Raw genomic sequence first — 22,774 nt, 5'->3', positions numbered from 1 at the left:
GGGACTTTTGAAGGTCATCTAGTCCAACTCCCATGCAATGTAGAGGGACAACTACAGCTAGATCAGGTTGCTCACAAGAGCAGAAGAATCAGAGCCACTAAACTGGATCAAGCTCCATCCTGCTCTGTCTCCAACAGTAGCTAATAGTAGCACCTAGGAAAGCAAGAATAGAGTAACAGAGTGGCTGTTAGAAAACAAACTTTTTACCAGGCTATTTGAAGCTCCAGGACTTTCTCAACCAGGGACTGTGTATTGGTAATTCATAGCCCTCAGTGGATTTTCTTTATATTAGTTATTCCAGTCTTCCTGTAACCTGCATTAACTTTTGTTCACTACAAACTTGCACAGTCCATTTATACAGTTTGTTCTCAGGGTGAGTTGTTTTCTTGTGAATTAACTGATGGTTTTGGTTCTTGCTGCTACCCAAACCTTATTCCTATAGCTCAGTTCATTTTGCTTCTGAGATCTTATCACCAAGTTACATCATCCTGTTCTAATCTAAGTCGAAGTGCAGCAGGCTTAAGCTCTCCCTCCTGGATTGTTTTTTTCAGCATCCTATGCCACAACCCCACCACTCCGCATTACAAGGACTTACTACTGTTATTCACTGTAGCTTTTGTTTTCTTGCTGCTCTGATTAGTAAGCAGTGTATTTCAGCTGCCTTTTACTCCTCTTTTCACAATCAGACCCACTCAACAACTCTGGCCTTTGACAGGCCCTTGTCACTGCTGACTGATGTCAATTTTCCATCAGTAAAGCTGGCTCTTCACCTTTCAATCTTTATTTCCTTTCTTTCAGCTTACTATTTATCCATTAGAGATACACTTGTGATATCTCAAAATCCTAAGAGCATAACAGGAATTCTGACTTGCCATGGGTGGCTGGATCCTGGAGTGTTTTCTCAATCTACTCTTACCTTACTCCTCAGCTTGCAGGCTTCAGCTACACCACACACAAAGCATCCCAGTGAGGGTGCCTGTGCCAGCAAAGAAGGAGAAAAGCTGTACCCAAGGCACAGCACAGTCATAATATTTGGTACAGACCAACAGGTGAGGCAGCAGCCAGGCACTGAGACTGCTCTTCTCAGGGTGAGCATCCTCAGCACTCCTAAACTCAAGCTACTGCAAGAAAATAGCAGAGCTCAGATAATCCGTTCCCCCCCCCCCCTTTCTCTGCAGGAGAAACCTGCAGGTCTCCACAGAAACACTACCAGGACTTCCTCCTGCAACACCTTGGGCTTGGAGCAGCCACAGGGTGAGCTGTCATCATACAGCAACCCAGCTTGCTCCCAAGCCCTAGAAATCATCCAGAGGAAAAAAAAAAAAGCATGGCTCTTCCCAACATTCTTTTCCTGGGTATTGTTCCTCAATACCACAGAGATGAACAGCCCTTTCCCCCCAGTGACAACGTGCCATCCTGACACCCACATCCCACTCCCATTGTTCATATGAAGTCCTCACCTCCCAGCCACATCATGCTTTTGTGTACTTCAGAGTCCTCAGCCCAGAGCTACCCACATTTCAGCACCCAGAAACAACCCCAAGGAAAAGCATCTTCCTCTTGCTTCACAAAGAAGGGCTGATTACTTCATGTAATGTAATGATAGTAAGTGAACAAGCTGGACACTGAGAAGCAAGATCAGTTCTCACAAAGATTGGCTAGCAATGAGTGGTTTAAGACAGGTAATGAGTGGGTGGCATTTGTCAGCTTAGTAATGTAGCTTATAATTTGTTTATTAACCTTGCTACTGCTTTCACTGCTGTTGGAATTAAGTACTACCTGTGAGTCCTAATGAGCATCTGCCATGCCTGACCTACAAACATCCTTGGGCTTCTGCTGCACAGGCAGTTGCAGTGGATGCATAGTGGCATTACAAAGCCAATAAAAAAAGCATCCCAACTTTCAGGGGAAAAAGCGAAGATCTCCTGAGACAAAACCACATGCATCTTCACAGAATTCTTGGAGAGTGAAGATGACTAACCCTCATCTGGAGTTTCATTCGTAGTTATTCCAGCTTGATTTTTAACAGTGAGGCAAGGAGAACGTTCCTGCACACACATCTTCATCTATTGGTGGCTAATTAGCTAGGACAGCCAGCATTCTCCAGGTGAGGCAGCCCCATCCCAGCTGTCTCAGTTTCAGCTGGGACAAAGTTGTTTTTCTTCATAGCATCAGATATGATGCTGCATTTTCGTTTGAGGAGAGAAACAACACTGGTAACACACCAGTGTTTCTAGCTGTCGCTGAGCACACTGCACAGAGCCAAGGGCATTTCAGTTTTCTGTTTCTCCTACTATCATACCAGTGGGGGGACACAAGGAGCTGGGAGGGGACAAAAATCAGGACAGCTAACTCAAAATGGACAAAGGGATATTCCATACCATATGGCATCACGTAGAAGGAAAGTTTTGAAAGGGATTGGGGTTCATTGGGCTCTTCTCAGCTGCTTAGGGGGTGTTACCTCAACACTGGTCAACAGGTGGTACACTGCTTGTACATCACTTGTCATATAACAGATATATATAAATATGTGTGTACAACTATTATCCTTTTTTTTTCCTCCCTCCCCCCCCCCTTCCTTTTCTCTTAGTAAGTAGTTTTATCTCAACCCACAAGTTCCACTTTGTTTTGTTTTGTTTTTTTCCAATTCTCTCTCCATTTCATGGGAAAGGGAGGAAGTGGAACAAACAACTGTGTGGTGCTTGGCCATCTACTGCAACATCAGCCCCTCACCAAGCAATAGTGTTCCCTATTTGATGCACTGGACCTCTCATTCAGGATCAGAGTGGTCACTGCCCTTGTTAACCAAAGACTGGTATGAACATCAGGAGCTTTCTTGGTGTGCCAAGAAAGTGATTGTGATTGTGTACAATCAAGAAGTGCTTTCCATAGGATAGATGTGCCCCTCCTGAGAGGATCTGTCCTTCCCATCCAGGAGGAGCCCAGCTAGTCCAGTCTATGGAATGAGTCTGTGTGCACCAGACTGATACTGCTGCTCAGAGAGAAGCATCAAGAGGCAACAAGCTGGGGATTTCCTGGCTATTGTTAGTTTAAGCCACACTCAGGCAGCTGTGGTCCTGTCCTGTTCACTGAGAATTCTCTCTCAGTGGTAGCACTAACTGTATGAAGAACTGCACACTAGCAGACAGCTTCAAACATGACCAGATTTGTTTTATTAAGAATACTGACATGTAAATCCGGCTATATGTGTGCACATGCACTTCTCTCCACTTCTACGAGATTTAAAGCTAGACCAGGAATTTCTCTAGAACACCATCAGCAGCTGCCGACACGAGAAAGGAACAAGTTGGCTGCTTTGTGCTTTTTCAGACAGCTCTTGTGCAGAACAGTTTGGCAGCTTATTTGCAGCCCTATTGCCTGATACCTCTCAGCTGTGCTCCAGGACCCACCAAGCACACCTGGGTCAGTGGAGAACCGCTCCTTTACTAACATGCAGCAACACTCCAACCCCTCCCCAAACCACCTTCAGTCATTACCTTTGTAAAGAAAAACATGCTACAGCAACATAAATAAAAATCAGCAGCAAATTTCAGCACTGAACTGCACTATCAGTGCATGTTTGGGCACAGGCTAGCACCCACTGAAGTCAGCAAAAGTTTTGAAAGAGAAAACACCTCCCACACAAAGGAGAGACAGAGGAAGCAGTCAGAGCTGTGAGGCAGATAAGCTGCCTGTCAGAACAGGCTTGGACTGTCCTCTAGCAGGAAGAAATTGTCCAGTGAGAGAGAAAGCTATTTGGGGAATGAATTAATAGTGAAATTCTTGTTTAATTAATAAATAAATCGCCTTACCCAAACGTCTCTCAGCTTTCTGCCAAATGGACGAATGGCCAAGATATGGCTTTGTGAACCTCTAGTGCAGGGTCACTTGAAGGCAACAGCCTAGATCGGAGCAAAAGGAAAGTGATGAACAGTGAAAAGGACACAGAATGGACAGCAGAGCTGATCACTGTGCTGTTTGAGGAGATGACAACTTTCTTTGGACAAAACACCCAGAATCCCTTCGAACTCACATCCAGCATCCTGCTTTGAACAGCTTTAAAAGAATCTTTGGCTTTCGGGAGCAATCCCGCAACAGCTGCTGCCTGTTCCAAGCAGCAGGACATCAGCCATTCAGGTAAAGGAGAGAATTTTAGAGCAAGAACCAAACTGCACCACTGGAGAGCAGCAGCCAAATGACGTGGCTCTGAATTGGACACATCTGAGGGAGGCAGAACAAATGCCACAAGAAAGGCCACAAACACCTCTGTCCCCCTTGAGAATTTCCCGTACAGAAAAACGCTGTCTTCCTAAGGTGTCTCATCTGCAATCCAACCTTAGACCTCAGTTTCTTGCTAGCACAAGACTTTCATGAACACTGGATGAACACCAGGGTCTCACCAATGCGCACCAATATGGTCCCCTCCATTTTGTACAGGGTTTATCACAACTCATTTCCCAGAAGGGAGAAAGACAGAAAAACAAAAACAAGACAAAACCCAAGCAAAACTGCAGCTCTCCTTACAAGAAAAGAAGGGAAAAAAAAAAAAAAGACAAAAAGACAATACAACCAGAAACAAAGAGTGAACTTCATAAAAGCAGAACTCCAAATTATGAAGAGTTTGCCCTTGAGGCAGATACTGAAGATGAGAAGTACAGTGTCTGAATGCAGAGATTTTTGTTGCTACCAAAAAGCAGTGAGAAACCCCAGCAAATGACTTTACATAAGCCAGATGTTTCTCCAGGGGGAAAAAAAAGTAGGAAAATACTGTCCGGATTCCTCCTCTTCCACTCAGACTTGGTTCCCTTACCAGCTACTTCTTAAGGCCCTACATGTTTTTGGATTCCTCGTGCCACAAAGCAGCCATGATCACCTTCCCCGTAGCGCACTTGGTCTCCATTTCCAACAGGCCTGATATTTAAGAGAAAGCCCAGACTCCAGCCTCCTGCAGAAGAACCCCAGATTCGTAATAACAGCTGCCATGTGAGAATACTTCAAATCCCATTTATTCGGAGGAACAAAAAGCAGCAAAGAAGCAAAAAAAAAAAAAAAAAAAAAAAAAAAAAAAGGATAATGCAAAGCATGTGCAGTTTTAGCAATGACCACCAACAACCAGAGCAGAATAGAAAGACTGAACAGGGAGTGCTGGTGATCTCACCTTACACCACATGGAGATGGGGGCCCCACCATATGGTGTAAGGTGGGTCCAAGCTGACCACACAGGCCGAGCGTCAGCAGTCTGGGTGTCTGCACCTGCCCTGTGATTAATTCCCAACCAATAATTAATCACCACCACTGACTGTGCCATCAAAGCGAAACCACAGCTTCCGTCCTGACCAAGTTCCCAACCCAATGATATAATCGCGATACAGTTGAGCAGGAGAGCCCAGAGGCACAACTAACTCACACAGATCCACTGCAAGTAGCTCTTCATCTCTAACTGCTCCAGCCACTGCCATCACGGCTGCCAACATCTGCCACAGCCACCACAGGCAAAGGCGCTTGGCCACCGCCAGCTGCTGAAGAGCAATTTCTGGACGAGTTCTCCCACACTTCCTTTGCAAGTCTCAGCTGTGCATTTGTAGCCACTGCAGCACTCACCAGCAGGCCTATCAGGCCTTCCCAGGCCATCAGACCAGGCTCCTCCACACGTAACCCAGGCAGCAAAACATGCATGGGGATCAGAGCAGATCCTTGAGGGGTTTTGAAGAGGGAGAGGGTGAAAGCAGAGCCACAGCCAGATTATTAAAAGGAGACAGTGCTTACTGAGGTATTTCCACTTTGCTCCAATCCCTCCCAGCTCAGGAAGAGGCCCTTGTCCACCGCTCCAGAATCACGGGGGTGACAGCCATGACAGGGAGGGATGTGCACAAAATGGCTGCCCCTTCCCAGGCTGAGGGAGATCATTCCTGAAGGGAGGGACAAACAGGGCACAGGGGCTGCTTCTGACTCTGCCAACCTTCTGGACGTTTTACCTCCCTTCCCAATCCCATGAAGTTCAACCAACCACGCATTCAGATCCAAAGCACTACTAGAAATATTTGAGAAGGCACAGGGGCATTTGGCTTGACATCCAGAAGAAATCCCCCTTTTACGTATTTCCTAAGCAGCCCATAACTGCCACAGACTGAGCAGAACATAACTGCCACAGACTGAGCCAATCAGTTGTAAATACAAGGATGCGCTGATGAAACAAACTATTTACTTGATGCTACAACTCTACACATAGCCTGATTTTCTCACACCAAGGATAGAAAATGAAAACAACCATCAAAAGTAACCTGTCTGCTTTGGAGACATCAGCCTCCACGTTCAGATGGTCGCAGGAAGACTGTTTCCCTATTTGCATCTTTGGGTGGCACAACAGGAGGCAAGTTCAGAGATGTGAAGTCTGAATTGCATCACGCTTGAATTGCATTTGATGCAACACCAAGAAGTAAGCACCTAGGAGAGGAATAAAAGCAGACAAGAGAAGGAAAGCAAGCTACAACCACCTCTGCAGCCCTAAGCTTGTGTGCTACTCATCTGGGATTCTACTGCTGCAAAGAGTCCTTCCCATCTTCATTCTGCAGTTGTTCAGAGCACAACTCCCCTGCCTATGCTCTGTTAGTGGAAACATAAATAAGCCTTGCTGCCCTGCACAGGGAACGTGCACTTTTCACTCTCCTGTTTCACATGTAGTTATCCTCATTCCCAGGATGTACTTGCTCTGGACCCTTCCTTCTCTGGCTAGAGTGAGCAGGCAGCTCTGCCAACGAGCACTAAGGGAGGCAGGCTAGGAAGGGCTATGCAAAAGACTGTGGGAAGCATTCAAAAGTAGCTACTTAACTTTTGCCCTGAATGGAAATGGAGGGAGAAACTTTTTGAAAGCACCAACCTGAAGTCCCTCTAGCTGTTCAAGAAAGAAGTCAAAGGAGTCCAGTGAGGAGAAAAAAAAAACAAAGCCCTTATTTGCTAAGGGCTCGTGACACCACACATGAAAACCTAATAACAGATCTTGCAGCCAGAACAGGAGACTACCTGGTTTCATAGAGCAGAGCACCACACGGCATCTTGCTGTGCAATCAGTGGGTTAACCAAGAAGCTTCACTGTGCTGCGTGTGGGAAGCAGTATCTCCTTGCCAAATTCCACCAATCTGAACATAACCAGCTTTCTCACTCAGCCCTTGCTCCTACGATTAGCTAGTGCTTATGCCCACCTCTGCAAGGGAGCGTAGACAAACCCCACGCTCTGTCCTCTCATGTAAGGCTTTTCCCAGCATTGACCCTTTCCTGATGTCAGCTCTTATCTCCTCACTGAATCACTCTAACAAGACATGGGGTTTCCGAGGAAAAATCCCAAGTAAGGAAGCCAAGATGGGTAAAACAATGATGGCTGAGGACCAGGCAGGCATGCTGCTCTCCACCATTGAGGCCAGAAGGCTTGAAAAATGCTCCTTCAGGCCCCCTACGAAAGATCACTTTGCAGATGGCTTTTCAGACAAGCCATCTCCTTCCTTTGGCAACAGGGCTTTTAAGTGGAATAGCAGTGGGATGCTCAGACTCACAACTCCTGGGATGAGATACCATGCAAGAGCTGCCTGCATGTTAGTTTTTTGACTAAGGCCATTGCAAATAGCAGCTGTAGTCTTCCAGCCAGCCACAGCTCAGTTACTGCTCAACCATGCTCACAGAGCTTGTTGACTGCAAATACCCTATTCTACACCTTAGCAGAAAATTGTAAGAAATTAGGGGGAAACAAATACAACCATACACCTGACAAACATTTACAAATGCACAACAAGCCTTCAGCATTCCTCCATTCCTTTCTCAGGAGCTGCTTTACCAAGTAATTACAGGAGAAAACCTAAAGGTCTTCTTTCCCCCACATAACAGGTAGCTATTCTCCTTTGCTGAGCCACAAACAAGCTTCTAATCAATATATAGATTCCCATCATACAGTCAACGAATAAACAAATTCTCACTGTGCACACTCTCCAAGCTCCTGTTTTAGCTTTTGACCACCTACCTGGCCCAAGCTCCTTCAGAAATAAAACTAGAGATCTTTTGTGCTCAGGCCCTAGGGTTAGAAGAACAAACACAAAGCAGAGGAATTGAACAATTAAATAGATAGTAATTTAATTTCTTGCTGTTTAGATCAGAAAAGGGAATGATGGAAGGGATTTTTTTTTCCTGAGCTAGGACAATGGGCTCTGCATCCAGCTCCACAACTAGCACCAGCCAGTTCTTGTCTGCCTGTTTCCAGATGAGCTGTAAATGGCAAGCTGTTTATAACCTTTCCTACCCATTCTTGATAGCCCACTTGCACCAGCGCTCAGGAAAAAAGCAGCATCCTGAACACTGGCAGAGCCATCTAAGTCTTGCCCTGCTGCGAACAGGAACACACAGCCACAGGACCCAGAAGTCATCGGTTGCCTGCAAGGCCATGCCTATTTGCTTTTCTACAACAAAGAAAATCTGCTACCACAGCAGTTGTGAGCAAAGCTTTGCCATGCCTTCACCGGCCAGGCTTAACAGCAACAGTCTTTATCTATTTATTTTTGGCACAGAGGAACGGTTGGGGTCAAAGCCAGCCCCATTCTCAAGCTGCTCTTTGTTCCCTTGCTTTATCCAATACCCCATCCCTCTCCTCATCCTCCCACGTATCCATCTCCATCTTACCACAGGTCTTAAAAATTAAACTCTGCATGAAACCAAACACCACACTTGAACATCTCCCAGCAAATGCTCTTCATGGTCACAGAAGAATACTGATCAACCCCTAAAAAACACGGATAGGAGAACAGCATGCCCTTATATGGGCAGAGGCCAGACAAGCATCTGACAAACATCAATTTTAAAGAAAAAATAATATTTATTTGTAATATAAACAAAGTCCCAATATTGGATCAGTATATATAGGGTCACTAGTTTTCCTTCATAACTCAGAAGGCAGAACCATTCCTCACTAACAAGCTCCATTTATACTACTCAGAAGATTCTTTTTTTTTTTCTTTTAAAGAAGAAAGACAACTAACAGCACGGGAAGCCTTTACAAACCAGCTCAGCTGTAATGCAATACAGATGCACTGTCAAAAAATCCCTGAAAAAGTAAATTCCTCGATGAGGTAAGATGACATTCAGATATTCTCAGTTTGCTCACTCACAACCGTACTTACACTCATGCTCTCCCCTAATGACCCATGATCCCAACGTTGTTATTAACAAAACCTAATGAACAGGCAAAAAAACAAAACAAAACAAAACAAAAACAACCAGAAAACAAGAAAAGAAGCTCATTCCAACATTCTGATAACATCTTTAACAAAAAGAACTTTTTCAGGATGTGACAGCATCAAACATTCCTCCAGATGGAGGTTTTTTTTTTTATTATTATTTTTATTTTTCTTGAAAAAATGTACAAAAAAATTGGATACTTAGAAAAAAATCCGTGGCTTTTTTTTCAGTTACATGAGAGTTAAAGTGGCCAGGGAGGGGGGGAGAAAGGAAGGACTACATTGCAGCCAATAAAGAAATCTCCAAATCCGTTCTGCTCTCCTCCCAGAGATTATTACCACTTCCTCCCCCTCCCGGCTCGGTTTAAGGTGTTTGCCAAACACTAGCCAAAAATATAAACAAGTCTTCTCAGAATAGAAGGCACAGCATAAAGTTATTTGAAAGAGGAAGAAAAAAATAAAAAATCAGAACCTCTGTTGAAAGCTCCAGTCATCTCAGAATTTGCCAGTTCATATATATATTCATGTGTGTATATATATATATATATATATATATATATATATATATATATATATAAAATTCTGTTACGACACTCTCGTCATCACTTCCACATCTCCCCACTCCTCTTGCACACCGAATGTGTGCCCATTCAGTCCCATTCTGCTGTGCAACCCTCGCTCTGCCCCAGGCTCAAGCCATGTCATCCAAGCCCCAAACACGTGCACATGTGAGAAAGACTCAACCGTGCACCAGGAATGCCAACATCACGTCTCCTTTCTGTTCTCAGGAAGCTGGAATGATTTCAGGCCAGCTGGATGACTTTAAGTCAGTCAACAGGCAGCAGAAAACGAAGCTGGGCTCAGACATGCTTCTACCAACTCTGGAGGCTACAAAGAGTTTTCTCTCTGGGCAATAGCAGTGTTTTGGCAGGGGTGGCATTAAAACAAGCTTGCAGCTTAGTCACCTTGGCTGAATCAGTGCAGAGTTTGTGATTGCAAATGCAGGAGTGGTGAAGGGGTTGCGCTTAAGCCCAATTGGCCTTCCACACATCACAAAGCTTCCTACCAGATGCTAACAACAACAGCAGCAGCATGTATCTCTCTATGGAGTACCCAGTAATATGCCAGGACATACCAAGGCTTCACAAAGTGTGCAAAATGCATTTGGTCAATATAAACATTTGATTAAAAAAATAATGATCAAACAAGAAACAGAATAAAATATCGGTTTTGCAACATCGTCTGTACAAACAGTCAGGAACTTACATATTTAAAAAGAGTTTGAACCCAAAGCTTGAGTAAGATCTATTTTTTTTTTTCTTTTTCTTTAAATCTAAAAAGTAAACTTGGGTTTTAAAACAGTCTTGGCCCAACACTTTTTGTTCAAGGTTTCCAAGTGCATGAATCTCCTCACTTTCCACAGCAAGCCAACCCCTGGTAAGCTCTTCACACGTGTACGTGCTCTGACGGTCCCAATGCACCCAGGAAAGGAGTTATTGCTGGTAACAGCTGCATTCAAAATGCTTTAACATCGCCCGTGTTAGATAAGCCCTCTAAAAAAGGCTACCTATTCAAACCACTTTCATTGGAATACTAATGAATGGCATTAGCCTTCTTAAAGCAGCAACGTGGCACCTCTGCCCAGAGAAGCTAGTCCTTCCAGAGCTGCCTGGCGAGACAGATTTTTGTAAGAGTTGAAATGCTCAAGAGAAGCAATTTGATGCCCAAGTTTCCAACCAGATGGCGCCTTCTTCATGTGGACTCCAGCGTGTTCAGCTGAAACAGGTTGTGGTTGGTGGGGGTGGTAAAGTAGAGCTGTTCACTGGGTGAGCGGTTGTCGCATGGGCTGTTGAGTCCCAGAGTCCTCTCAAAGTCCAGCAGCTGGCCCATGAAGTTAAAATTTGGGGAGATGTTGGATTTTTTCCTTTTCACAAAGTCATAGGCATCATTAAGGGACAAGTTGAGTTTCTGCATCAAGTAGGCGACGGTGACCGTTACGGAGCGGCTGATGCCAGCGAGGCAGTGAACAAGGATCCCACACTTCTTGGAACGGGCCTCATCTGAAACAAGACAAGGGGAAGGGGGAGTCTATTATTCCGCACCAAGAAAGCAAAGCTTTGGAGCAGGGCCAGGTGACAGCTGCATACTCAAAGGACCAGGATGACTGCCAGAACTGGATCCTCTGCTCCTACTGACACCACCTCAAATCCCTTTGACACCTCATCCCTTCTGAAAGAGCTACTGAGAGATTCCCACTATGCAGCAACGTGGTGCAGACCCATTTGACACAGCAAGACCACGCATCTCAGACATTAGAGGAGAGCTTGGCACACATCCCTTTCCCGGGGAGCATCAGTACCATCTAAAGACAGACAGGGCTGGAGACAACAGCTCCAGGGGGATGTCGGGCATAGCACAACCACCACCAAAGCAACACCTGGCCGCACACAACACAGGAGCATGGCACAACACCATGCAAACGACTCTCCTTTGCTATTCTCATAGCAGAGAGACTTTCCACTAGAAAGTTATTTGAATGTAATCAAAGCCAAGTGAAGCCAAGCCTGAAGTGCAGGAACTTCCCTTATTGTGAAATCCTTTTCAGGACTGAAAGAAGTGCACTTCACTACAAACAAATGCTTGCGTTGGAGAAGATTTTCTCGGAACGAATGGCAGCGGGGAGTAGGAATGCAGGCTGTACCAAAAAATTGCAAAAGAACAGAAACAACATTTCCCCTCCTTGGCCACTGATTGAAAAGCACACACATGCTCATTGTCTCTCTCACAGCCAGAACAGCATGACCTCTTTATGAATTGACATCTTGATGCTAACAGAGGGACACACTGCTGAGCACACTGAGCGCATACAAGTACACAGCTCCACTTACTTCTGGGCAGCTATATTTGCAGTCTATTGCTGGACAGAGTTTGGCAGGGAGGGAGAAGGTGGCAAGAGAAAGAGGGTCCCCAGGCAAAGCCAGTAGAGACACTCTGGCACCATCAACGTGGGGGAATGCAAAGAGGCTGCAGGCAAAGTGAAATCCAGACCCAAGCCACAGCAAGACCCTGTCCCAGCCTCTAAAACCAGGCAGGGATTTCCAGTGCTGTGGGCAACCACCCCCCAGCACATCCAGCCCTCCTGCCACTCTCTCCCTACTCCATATTCTTCCAAGACATTACTGTTTCTCATCTGACTTGTGCTGCAGTTCTTGGTGTTCAATTTTTAGAGTGAGATAATCTTTCATTTCCTGCCATTAAACGGAAAGCATGAGCACTGTGTTCACAGGGACACTGCCTGAACGGAGCAGGCAGCTCCCAAAAGCCACATGCCAGCAGGGACCCTGTGAGCCACCCATGATGTTTAATAATGGATTCTGCATGGGAAGCGCAGACAGATGATCAAACAGGTCCCTGACACAGGCAAAGGTGCCCCTTGCCCATATCTACCACATTTTACTTTCAACCAGATAAAAAGCCATCAAGCTTTTAACAGTTAGCGTTAGCAATGACCTGTGCCAATTTCCCAAGTAAATCAGAACTGATGAGGCTAATGACCATCACCAATACTCCACACAGCTCACACTGGAAGGGAGCACCTCCTTTCACCCAACAGACACTTCCACAAGAAAAAGCAGCAATTTTCAAAATTAATGCTAAAGGCATCTGCCCTTGTGCCCATCTCAACACCCAGCCCAGGCTGCTCAGAGGCTGTCTTGCACAGCACTTTCCCCAGCAGAGCTCCGGAGTGTAATTATTATCACTCATTGCACTGACACTTACCTTTGGAAAAGTAACCATACAAGGAGTTAGTTACACTAGGGAGACTTCCAGCAGGATCAGAACTAGAGTAGCAAATCTCCTGCTGAGAACCCTGCTCCCCCCACCCTGACACTCTAAGCACATTTGGGAAACTGCTGGCACCACTCACAGTAACAAAGCTCCCAGCAGCACTCCTTGCAAGCAAAAACCAGGTGCCCAGAACTCCACATTGCCTCAGCTCAGTGATTTCACACCATAGCGAACCCCCACTGAAGGGCAAGCAGCAGCGCTGCTTCTCCTGCACTGCTCACAGGAGACCTGGCTGAAGGGCTGGAGGTCCAGACAAGGAGGACTCCATGAATCTATTCCAGCAAACATGCACCAAAGGCATCACTCCAGCAGCGTGCCACCCAGCTGCTAAGCTAGCAATGATGCCATGCCCAGAGAGGTAAGGCCAGAGACTGTCCGCAGCACCACTAGGAAGCTGCTTGCCACATTCCCAAGTGGTGAGCATGAGAAGAGACATTCTGCCAGCTACCTACCAATAAAAGCAATGGCCTCAGGAAAGAACTGAGAAAGGTTCTGGCTCCAGTGATCTGAGATGGGGATCTGCTTGTACTTGAACTCTCCGTCGTGCTCAAACATGTTTGGCAGGTTGGGAGTCACATTTAGGATGTATTTAATGCCATATTTGCCCAGGATGTCCAAGTTGGTAGAATCTTTGGCACAGCCCAGATACAGGTATGGAAGGATCTGGACTGGAAAGGCAGGCTGATTGCTGGGGATGGGGCTCCCATCTGACTCTGTCGCGCTGCTGGGTTCCCGGTCAGATTCACCATCCGAGCAGTCAGAGCTTATCCGCAGCCCTCCCAGGCCAAGGACAGACACCGGGGGAGAGTTGCTGGGTGAGGAGCTGTCAAGGTTTGTCTCGCAGTGCTCTGAATATTCAGTCTGAAACTTGTTAAAGCCACCTGGGAAAGGGAAAAGGCAGAGAGAAACGTGTTTTACTCTTCCGCACGGATGTCCTTCCACCCGAACACATGTGCACATGCTTTCAACTACCCAAGAAGTGCCATAAGGAAGGCTTCCCCCGGGCTCTTACTGAGCAAACAAATCCCAAGCAAAGAGCTTCTTACTGAGCCTGACAAATACCAACCAAACCTCAAATGCAGGGAAAGTAACAACAAAACAAATGGCGAGGCACAATCTTACTGCATTTAGCGCCATGAGATGCCAGGCTGGGGCAGTTTAGCCAGGAGCTATTATGCCATCCAGGCAGAGAAACACAGAAGTATCTGAGTCTAAAAAGACAAACTAAGAACAAGAAGCAAATAAGGGCCATAAAAAAAAGCCCCATACAATAACTCAGCATCAAGCAAGGAAAAAGGCTGTATGTTTTTCCAAAGAGCCGTTCTCACCTCTAACTTATCACTACTTTTTTTTTTTGACAGGACAGCAACACAGGGTCACTCTTCACCTAAACCAAAGCAGGGCTGAGGAGGGATGGTACCCTTCACACCTGTCCCCAAGGCCTTCCTCCACCTCAACAGCATGGGAAGAAAAGCAGAAGCAAACACCCCTACCAACCTGCCTCCTTCCAGGCAGCACTGAACTGTCACGGAGCCATCAGTAGCGGACACAGACAAACGGTTAATTAAAAAGGCCTCCTGGAAACTTTGTTAGCAGTGGGGTCGGGGTCACAGAGCAGGACAGGCAGCTCCTGCCGCATCCATTCACCAACATCCCTCCTCCTCCTCCTGCGGCCGGCAGCACCGAGGAGCCATTTTGGAATTTTAATTTGAAACAGCTCTCACGCTTCCCCGGAAAAAAAAAAAAAAGAAAGAAAAAAAAAGGAGAGCAAGGGGCCACTCAGCCCCCTCGTGCTCATCGGGGAGCGCTCAGATCAACTTGAGCACCGCTCCTTCCTACTGTTCGCGACGGGGACAAGCGCCGCGGGCGAGGCAGAGCAGCGGCAGAGCTGGACGGGACGGGCGGGGGCTGCAGCCACCCGCACAGGCGGGCAGCGGAAGAACGGCTTCAGAGGAGGAGGGGGGGGGGAAGGGGCCCCTCGCTCGGGGCCCGGCTCTCGGACGCCGCCGGCCACTTCGGAAGGAGGCTCCTGGGAGCGGATCTACAAACGCCCACCTCCCCTGCCCGTATCGGGGGGGAGGGGCTACCCACGTTCTCCTAACCGGGGGCTCTGAGAAGCGGCGGCATTGTGAAAAGCTCTGCCGGCAGCGGCCTCCCCCGCTTCGGCCCGACTGTTATTTCTTTCTCAACGCCGCCTCCCAGCGACCAGAGAGGAGCGGGGCCGCCGACAGTTGCGGAGGCCGAGGGGTGCTACGACACGGCCCCCTCCCCACCACCCCCCAGCCTCCGCGCAGGGCGCGCGTGCTGTGCCCGGAGAGCCCTCGCTCCTCCAACGCGCTGCCGGGGGCGGGCAGCCCCCTCTCAGGCAATCTGCTGTTCCTGAGGGGGGGAAAGAAGAACGCTTTTTTGGGGGGAGGAGGGGGCTGGGAGACCATTTCTGGAAAGGAGGGGCACCCCGGGGCGGCGGTGGCACGGCCGGGGTCGGCCGAGGACAGCGCGGCGGGGCGGGCACGAAGGCTGCGGCCGCTGCCGGGGGAACGGAGAGGGGCACGAGGGAGCGGGGCGATCCCAACTCCCACCATTTTGTGCGGAGGATGGAAGCGGGGTCGGGAGAAAGGGACGAGAGCCGCCGGCGGAGAGCTCACCTTTCAGGTAGTAGGCTTTGCAGCCGTCGTCGCGCAGCTTCTGGAGCAGCAGCCCCAGCACGGAGCCGGCGGCCCCGGCGTCCTGCCAGTCGGCGGTGGCCTCGTCGTAAAGCAATACGGTGTCGGCCTTGCAGCGCTTGACGAAGCGCTCCTTGTCCTCGTGGTTGGGGATAATCGAGCGGATGGGCAGGTTGCCCTTCTTGAGGCGGCGGAGCATCAGGCCGGGGATGGCCAGATTGATGGCCGTCTCGATGTGCGAGCTCTCGAACAGCTCGTGCGAGCGGCAGTCGAGCAGCAACAGCGAACGGCCGCCGCCCGACTCCAGCTCCTCCTGCAGCCACTCGGCGCTCTTGCACGGCATCGCCGCAGCCATGGGCGCCCGCGGGGAGCTTCCCCAGACCTGCGTTTTCATGGGGCTCGGCAGCAGCCCTCCCCCCGCTCCCTTCCGCCGCGGCGGCTCGCCGTGCCGGGCTCCGCGCGGCCGTGCGTACGCGCTGCCTGCGGCCCGGAGCACAGCGGCCCCGCTCTGCCCTACGCGGCGCGCCTCATCCCGGCGGCCTCAATTAAAGCGGAGCTTCGCCGCCGGCCCTGCGTGTCATGCCGCGGGGGGCGGGCGAGGGGGCGGGGCCGGCGCGCCTCGCCCTGCCGAGGCCACGCCCCCAGCGCTCTGCACCAATGAGGTGCGGCGGGAGGGGGCGGGGGCAAAGCGCGGGAAGGGGTGCGGGGTCTCGCCGAGCGCTGCGGGGCCGGAGCGGCGCTCGGTAACAAAAGCGGTGCTGGCGGAGCTCCGCGCCCATTTGGGGAAGGGGCCTCGAAGCGGACGGTGCTCGTGGCGCCCGTCTCCTTTTAGGCTAATTTTTAAGCCCGGCCCCTGCTGGAAACGCAGAGTCGACGCGGCGCTCGAGCGCGTGGTTATCTTCAAGCGGGCTGAGCGTCCCGCTGCAAGGCTGCGTGGGTTCGGCGGGCCGCGCTCGGAGCCGTTTGCGGATTTCATCGCTATCGACAAAATAAATGTCTTTGGCGTTGCTGTTCCGTGACTCAAGCGTGTGCCCCAGACAGCAGAACGGCTGAAGCCAGCCACTTCCCCTTGCTCGGTTTATTTTTACTGCTGGTTGCTGTGGGAAGCCGTTGTGATTCAGTGCTGCAGTAGGAAGTTACCAGCGCAGCTCTTACAGCAAAGGATGTTGAGATTCTTATGCAAGCCGTGGTGAAAATAGCTGACCTTTCCGTTTGTTTCACAAAGCGCCTTCAATCCGTATGAAGAACAGCAAAGGGCTGTGCAAGGAAGGCTCATCAGGGTCTGAAGCCCTTTTGTGCTACACGTCCTTCGTGTTCTCAGTGCCCAGAAACTTGCTCGGCTCCCCTCTGGAGGCGCGAGGAAGGCAGCTGTAACCACGGTGACAGCAGGAGGGAGAGATCTCACCTCCGTTTCGTGGTCAAACACAACCACGTAAGTTTCAGGACGGGACAGGCTCCAGGCTGGTGTCATCTGCGGAGGTGAGACCAGATTTCACCCGGCAGCATTAAAGAACCCTTGCCTCCTCAGGTAGGAGCCCAGGGGCGTGGGGAGAGGGCAGCAGAGAACCCCCGGCTCCTCCCGCTTTCGTCATCTCGACGAATTCCTCCGACGCGCAGCCCTCCCGGACGTGGAGGCCGTCGGTGGGTCCCGCGGGGCAGGGCTGGCCGCTGGAGCCGGTGGCAGCCCGTCGGCTTGCTGCCCTCTTGAGTCAGCTGCTCCAAAATGCAGGGCGGCCAAGAAGAGAGTGGAAAGTGGCGATCTTGCCGAGACAGGTCCCTTCCCTCGCCTGTGTCCTCCCCGCAGCCACCTGCTGACTGGGGACTCATGCAGAGGAAGAGCCCTCTGCTCTGCAGAGAACCGTGGGCATCCCTTTCAGTCTCCTGCACAGTGCATGCCACGTCTGGTTTCCTTTTCCGCAGACAAAAAACAAATGAGGTGGATCAGAAGCACCTGTCTGGGATGAGGATGCTCCGGCATGGCGGTGCAGGCTCTGGTGTTTTGGTGATGTTATCTGGTATTGACACACACAGCTTTGCTGAGATCAAAGCTCAGCACACATCCAGAAATGAGCAGCATTCAGCTCAGCTCCAAAGAGTCCCAAGTGTTTGAGAACAAGAATACATAGTGATAAAAGCAGGTTGCTTCCTTCTTCATGTTGTACCACCAAAATTGGACAGGGTTTTCCAATGTGCAGATGTGTGCATCTTCCTGGTTACTGTCCTGCTGTAGGACTCTCTCCTCCAGCAGGCTTTCTACTCAATGCCCACACTTACATCCTGGGTTCAGACCACCTTTGCTCCGCTCTCCTGTGATGCTGATGCGACCACTAGCTCAGGCCCCTCATGCTCCTTTCCACCTGGGTCTTTGTGTCACATTTTAGAAACAGAGCCCATCACCAAGAGTTAGGACAAAACAGGGGGTAACAGCATTGTTAAATGCCTAACTAAGACTCTTTCCAGGCTTGACGTAGCCCTGCAACGGGCACTGCTTCCAGCGGTAAGACAGTCACAATGTGTGCCAAGGGAGTAGCCAAAGTCAGAGGAAAGGGAAGAAGGTTCTGCAGAAGATGCCTGCAGGGAAAGACGACAAAAGGGAACCTAAAACGAGTAATGCAGAGTCCAGTATCCAAAACTCTGAGGGGTCTGAAGGCTCTAGCTGCAGGGAGGAGTGGAGGCAGGTTCCTGCTTTGGGTGAACCCCTCCCAGCCTACCTCACCTTCTCTGCCCTTGCACAATAAATATGAGGTTCTGGGACTTGAAGGACAGGTAAGTGAGGATGCTGAAGAAAGTCCATGCAGAAGGCTGTCTAGGGCGAGTCAGCCCCTCCCATGCCTCAAGACTGTCTCTGTCAGGAACAAAAGAAACGTGAATGTCATAGCTGAGTCCTTCTAAGGGAAACTGAGGGCTCGATGTACTGACAAGTTCCTACCCACAGGGCAGTCTGCTGCCTCTCTGGGGCCTGGGTCAGGAACATCACACAGAAGCTCCCTGGTCTGGTGTGGCCCTCTAATTACTGCCCACTTCTGCTAGTTTGGGCTTGCAGCAATGAGATCATGGGGAGAAGACGGCAGGCTATCAAGAGGGACTTTAAAATTGAGCCTGGGGCAAGAACGTCAGGGTTGGTGTGAGACCGACAGCCCAGCTGAATTGCATCTACAGCAATGCATAGAGTATGGGCAACAAGCAGAAAGAGCTGGAAGCCACTGTGTGCCAAGAAAACTGTGAGTTAAATGCAATCAGTGAAACATGGTAGGACTACTCTCATGACTGCATTGCTGCAATGGAGGGCTATAAGCTCTTTAGAATGGATAGGCAAGGAAGGAGAGGCAGTGGCGTGGCTCTCTACGTTAGGGAGTGTTTCTGTGTTGTAGAGCTCAGTGCTGGGAATGGTAATGTTGAGTCCTTAGGGTAAGGATGAAGGGAAAGGCCAGCAAGTCTTACATTCTGCTGGGAGTCTGTTACAAACTTCCCAACCATGATGGGAAGTTTATATCATCTGTCTTCCAGGATGGAGAGATAAATGAAGCCTTCCAGAAACAGTTGACAGATATCATGTGATGGCCAGCTTGGGGGACTTCAGCTTACCTGTTGTTTGCTGGAAATACAATGCAGCAGAGAGGAAGTAATCTAGGAGGTTTCTAGAGTGTGTGGCAGATAACTTCCTGAGGCAGCTCCCACCAGGGGAGGTGCTCTGCTAGAGCAGAGGAACAGAGAAGGTCTGCTGAGAGATGTGGAGGTTGGAAGCTTGCTTGGGCAAAGTGACCACAAAATGGTAGAGTTCCCAATTCTTGGTGAGGTCAGGAGAGGGGTCAGCAAAAAAAAAAATGCTGCCTTGGGCTTCTGGAAGGCAGACTTTGAATTGTTCAGGACCCTGGTAGGGAGGGTCCCTTGGTGTTCAGTCCTGAAGGGCAAAGGGGTCCAGGAAGGCTGGACACCCCTCAAAAGGGAAGTCTTAGAAGCATAGCAGCAGGCTGTGCCTCTGTGCCATAAGATGAGCTGGTAGGGAAGATGAGCAGTGTGGATGAACAGGGAACTTCTACTGAGACTCCAGGAAAAAGAGAGTTTGTGACCTTTGGAAGAAGGCTTAGGCAAGTTGTGAGAAACACAAAGACGTCACCCAGAGGGAAAATTAGAGAGGCCTTCCGGGGCCGAGAAGGCCAACGGCATCCTGGCTTGTATCATAAACAGTGCAGCCAGCAGGAGCAGGGAGGTATCACCCTCTGTACTCAGCTCTGGTGGGGCCAAATCTCGAGTGCTGTGTTCAGGTTTGGGTCCCTCACTAAAAGAGAGACATTGAGGCTCTGGAGCGGGTACAGAGAAGGGCAAAGAAGCTGATGAGGGCTCTGGCACAGGCCTTATGAGGAGTGGCTGAGGAGGCTCAGCGGAGACCTCATTGCTGCCTAAAGCTCCCTGAAGGGAGGTTTGTGGTATGGTGGGGTTCAGCTTCTTCTCCCATGTAATCATCAATAGGATGAGAGGGAATGGCCTCAAGTTATGCCAGAGGAGATTCCGTTTGGACATTAGGAAGAATTTCTTATCAAAGGGTGGTGAGAGATTGGAGCAGTCTGCCCAGAGAAGTGGTGAAGTCGCCATCCCTGAAGGTGTTCAAGATGGATGTGGATACAGCACTGAGGGACATGAGCGTGCATGGTAGAGATAGGTTGGCAGTTGGATCAGATGATTATACTGGCCTTTCCAACATTAGTGAATCTATGATTCTATGATGGTATGCAGCTTAGGTGTGGGATAGGGTTTCCAAGCATCTGAAGACTATAGTAAAAGTACTTGCAGTCAGAAGCTAGACAGTTAAGTAACATTTTATTCTTAAAAATGAATCTCTGAAAAACAAAAAACACATCTTTCTTTGTTTTCTTTTCTCTAGTATGCACTTTTTGTATGCACTTTTTCAACAGCATTGCACTGTGAAAGGATTTTCCTTCTGGTCTCATACATTAAGTCAGCTCTGCCCCAGCAGTTCTGGGCTGTAGCTGCTATATCTCCCAAGGGCTCATCTTCTCACTGCTCAGTCAGCTGCTTTCAACATCTAATATCATGTACCAGCTATTATTCACTGCCCAGATATCAATTCATGAAGCCACTAGGCTCCTTTCAGTAAGTGCCCTCACCTGCCTGTGGTCGCGCATCCATCAGTACCCAGAGAGGATGCTCCTCCCTGGCACTTCAACCATGAGCTGCTCCAAGCAGCACTGTGTGGGCTGTATTTCAGCTGGGAATTGGCTCACAAGCCATCTGAATCACCAGGGTGACTTCTGCTTTGCTCTGTAACGCTCAGTGAAATTGCTGCTTTCTGTACTGCAGTTTTCCCATCTGTAGAGTAGAGCTAGTTGAATCCTCATTACCTCTGCAGGCACTCAGGTGCTAGAAAACCAGACAGAAGGGTTAATCTGATGCTGGCATCCCCCCTGCAGTGCCAAATTCCTGATTTAATCACCTTCATTTTTCTTCAATACAAAGGATTTTATTTTTTTTTTTAATTTAACTTCAGTTCCTCTTCCTATTTACTTAATTGAGGTGGGAGTTATTCTGCCAGGGAAGGGCACATGTTGATAGTTTACTCCATGCTTCACTATTGCACGTAAGAAATTAACTCCTAGTAGAAAAACAGATGCCCAGTTTTAGCAGTTAAAAAACAAACAAACAAACAAAAAAGACAAAGCCCAATTTTTCTTCCTATTCCTGTACTAATCTGTGACTCTTTTTATCACATTAGCGCTGAGCCAGGGTAGAAATACTTCCTCAAAATTTTAGAATTCATATTTGTCTTTATGCATATTCAGCAGAAATCGAGCTCCCCAGCCTCCGCACTGCCTAATCTGGATTCATTAGCTTCAGACACCCACTAGAGCAATGTCAAGTGACTTTGGCCTGCTAAAGCACGTCACCCACAAGCACTAAGCGGGAGGACATGCTGTGCTCTGCTTCCTGCAGCAAAGCCATCCCTGTGCAGCGGCACCTGTGTATTTGAAGACATCTCTCTTGGAAGTAGGAAGAGATTTCCCTGTTCCTCACACAGCCCCACTGCAAAGCAAGCAGAAAGAAGGCACCCAACCCCTCCTGTTTAAAAGGAGGTGCAGGCAAAGCACGTGCAGCCTCCCGGTGCCTTCACACTGTGCAGTCTCTACTAGTGTTCCTCCTTGCACATGACATTTGATTCCCGTGGATCTCCATCCCTGTCGTCCACCTGACTTTCTGTCGTCATCTTTGCCCCTCATCAGACCTGGAGAGCATCTTCAAGGTTAAGAAAACCCCTCAAGAGCTCCAATGAAAATCCGTGCCCAGATTTTGGCCTTCCAAAGGAGGCTGAGAGTAGGAGCCTTCCCCTTGGGCTGGTTCTTGCCTTGCCCACCATGCACGTCCCCCCAGCTACAACTAGAAGCTTGGTGACTGCCATGGGAAAGCAAAGCTGTACAGAGTGCTGCAGCCTATGGGAGAAGCGGATGTTATTTTCCCTTTAAATGCTTCCACAGCAACAAGCAAGGTTCCAAGAACTCGGTTTTTCTGTTTTCTACAAGCAACTCTTAGCAGATACAGACTGAGGCTGGAGGTCCCTCTCTACAGCAGGACTTCGTCCCAGTTGAGTACACCAATATCTCTGAGCATGGAGGCTCCACACCCTCTCTGGGCAACCTGATGATGTTGGACTACCCTAAAAGAGAAGAAGTGTTTTCTTATGCTTAATTGTCATGTTTCAAGCTTCAATTTTTTCTCATTGCTTGTTGTCCTTTCTCTGGGCGCCCAGGAAGAGTTTGGCTTCAGCTTCAGTTTGAGGAAACTTCCACAGTTTTGCAGAAAAGGGTTTGCTTCTGCCTGGGTGCAAAAAATAAAATAATAAAAACAAATCCAGTCTGCAGAGCCAAAATCTAATTTATCCAGGAGAAATTAGCCCAGCTTTTTTTCACACTGCTTTTGGGGACAACTGGCTAAATGACAGCTTGGGATGTCCCCAAGACTCCCTATAAAACCCAGCAGAGGAAGGAGGAAAGATGAGATAGTCCTCCAGCCAGTAGGGCAGCCTCAAATTCAACC

The 22,774-nt window shown here is 49.0% G+C and overlaps 1 protein-coding gene across 1 annotated transcript; it reads right to left on the bottom strand.

Moving 5' to 3' along the window:
• Positions 1 to 8,832: 8,832 nt before the first annotated feature.
• On the bottom strand, positions 8,833 to 16,280 carry DUSP7 (dual specificity phosphatase 7). Its single transcript, XM_048957403.1, has 3 exons — positions 15,710 to 16,280; positions 13,517 to 13,945; positions 8,833 to 11,275 (listed from the first exon to the last, which is right to left on the bottom strand). The coding sequence occupies exons 1-3, from the start codon at positions 16,119 to 16,121 to the stop codon at positions 10,968 to 10,970; spliced, it is 1,149 nt and encodes a 382-aa protein (XP_048813360.1). The 5' UTR covers positions 16,122 to 16,280; the 3' UTR covers positions 8,833 to 10,967.
• Between the last annotated feature and the right edge of the window lie 6,494 nt (positions 16,281 to 22,774).

Source organism: Lagopus muta, chromosome 11, assembly GCF_023343835.1.
Source record: "Lagopus muta isolate bLagMut1 chromosome 11, bLagMut1 primary, whole genome shotgun sequence".
Taxonomy (NCBI): domain Eukaryota; kingdom Metazoa; phylum Chordata; class Aves; order Galliformes; family Phasianidae; genus Lagopus; species Lagopus muta.
Note: the sequence above shows the minus strand (reverse complement) of the source record. Positions and strands in the feature narration are given on the sequence as shown.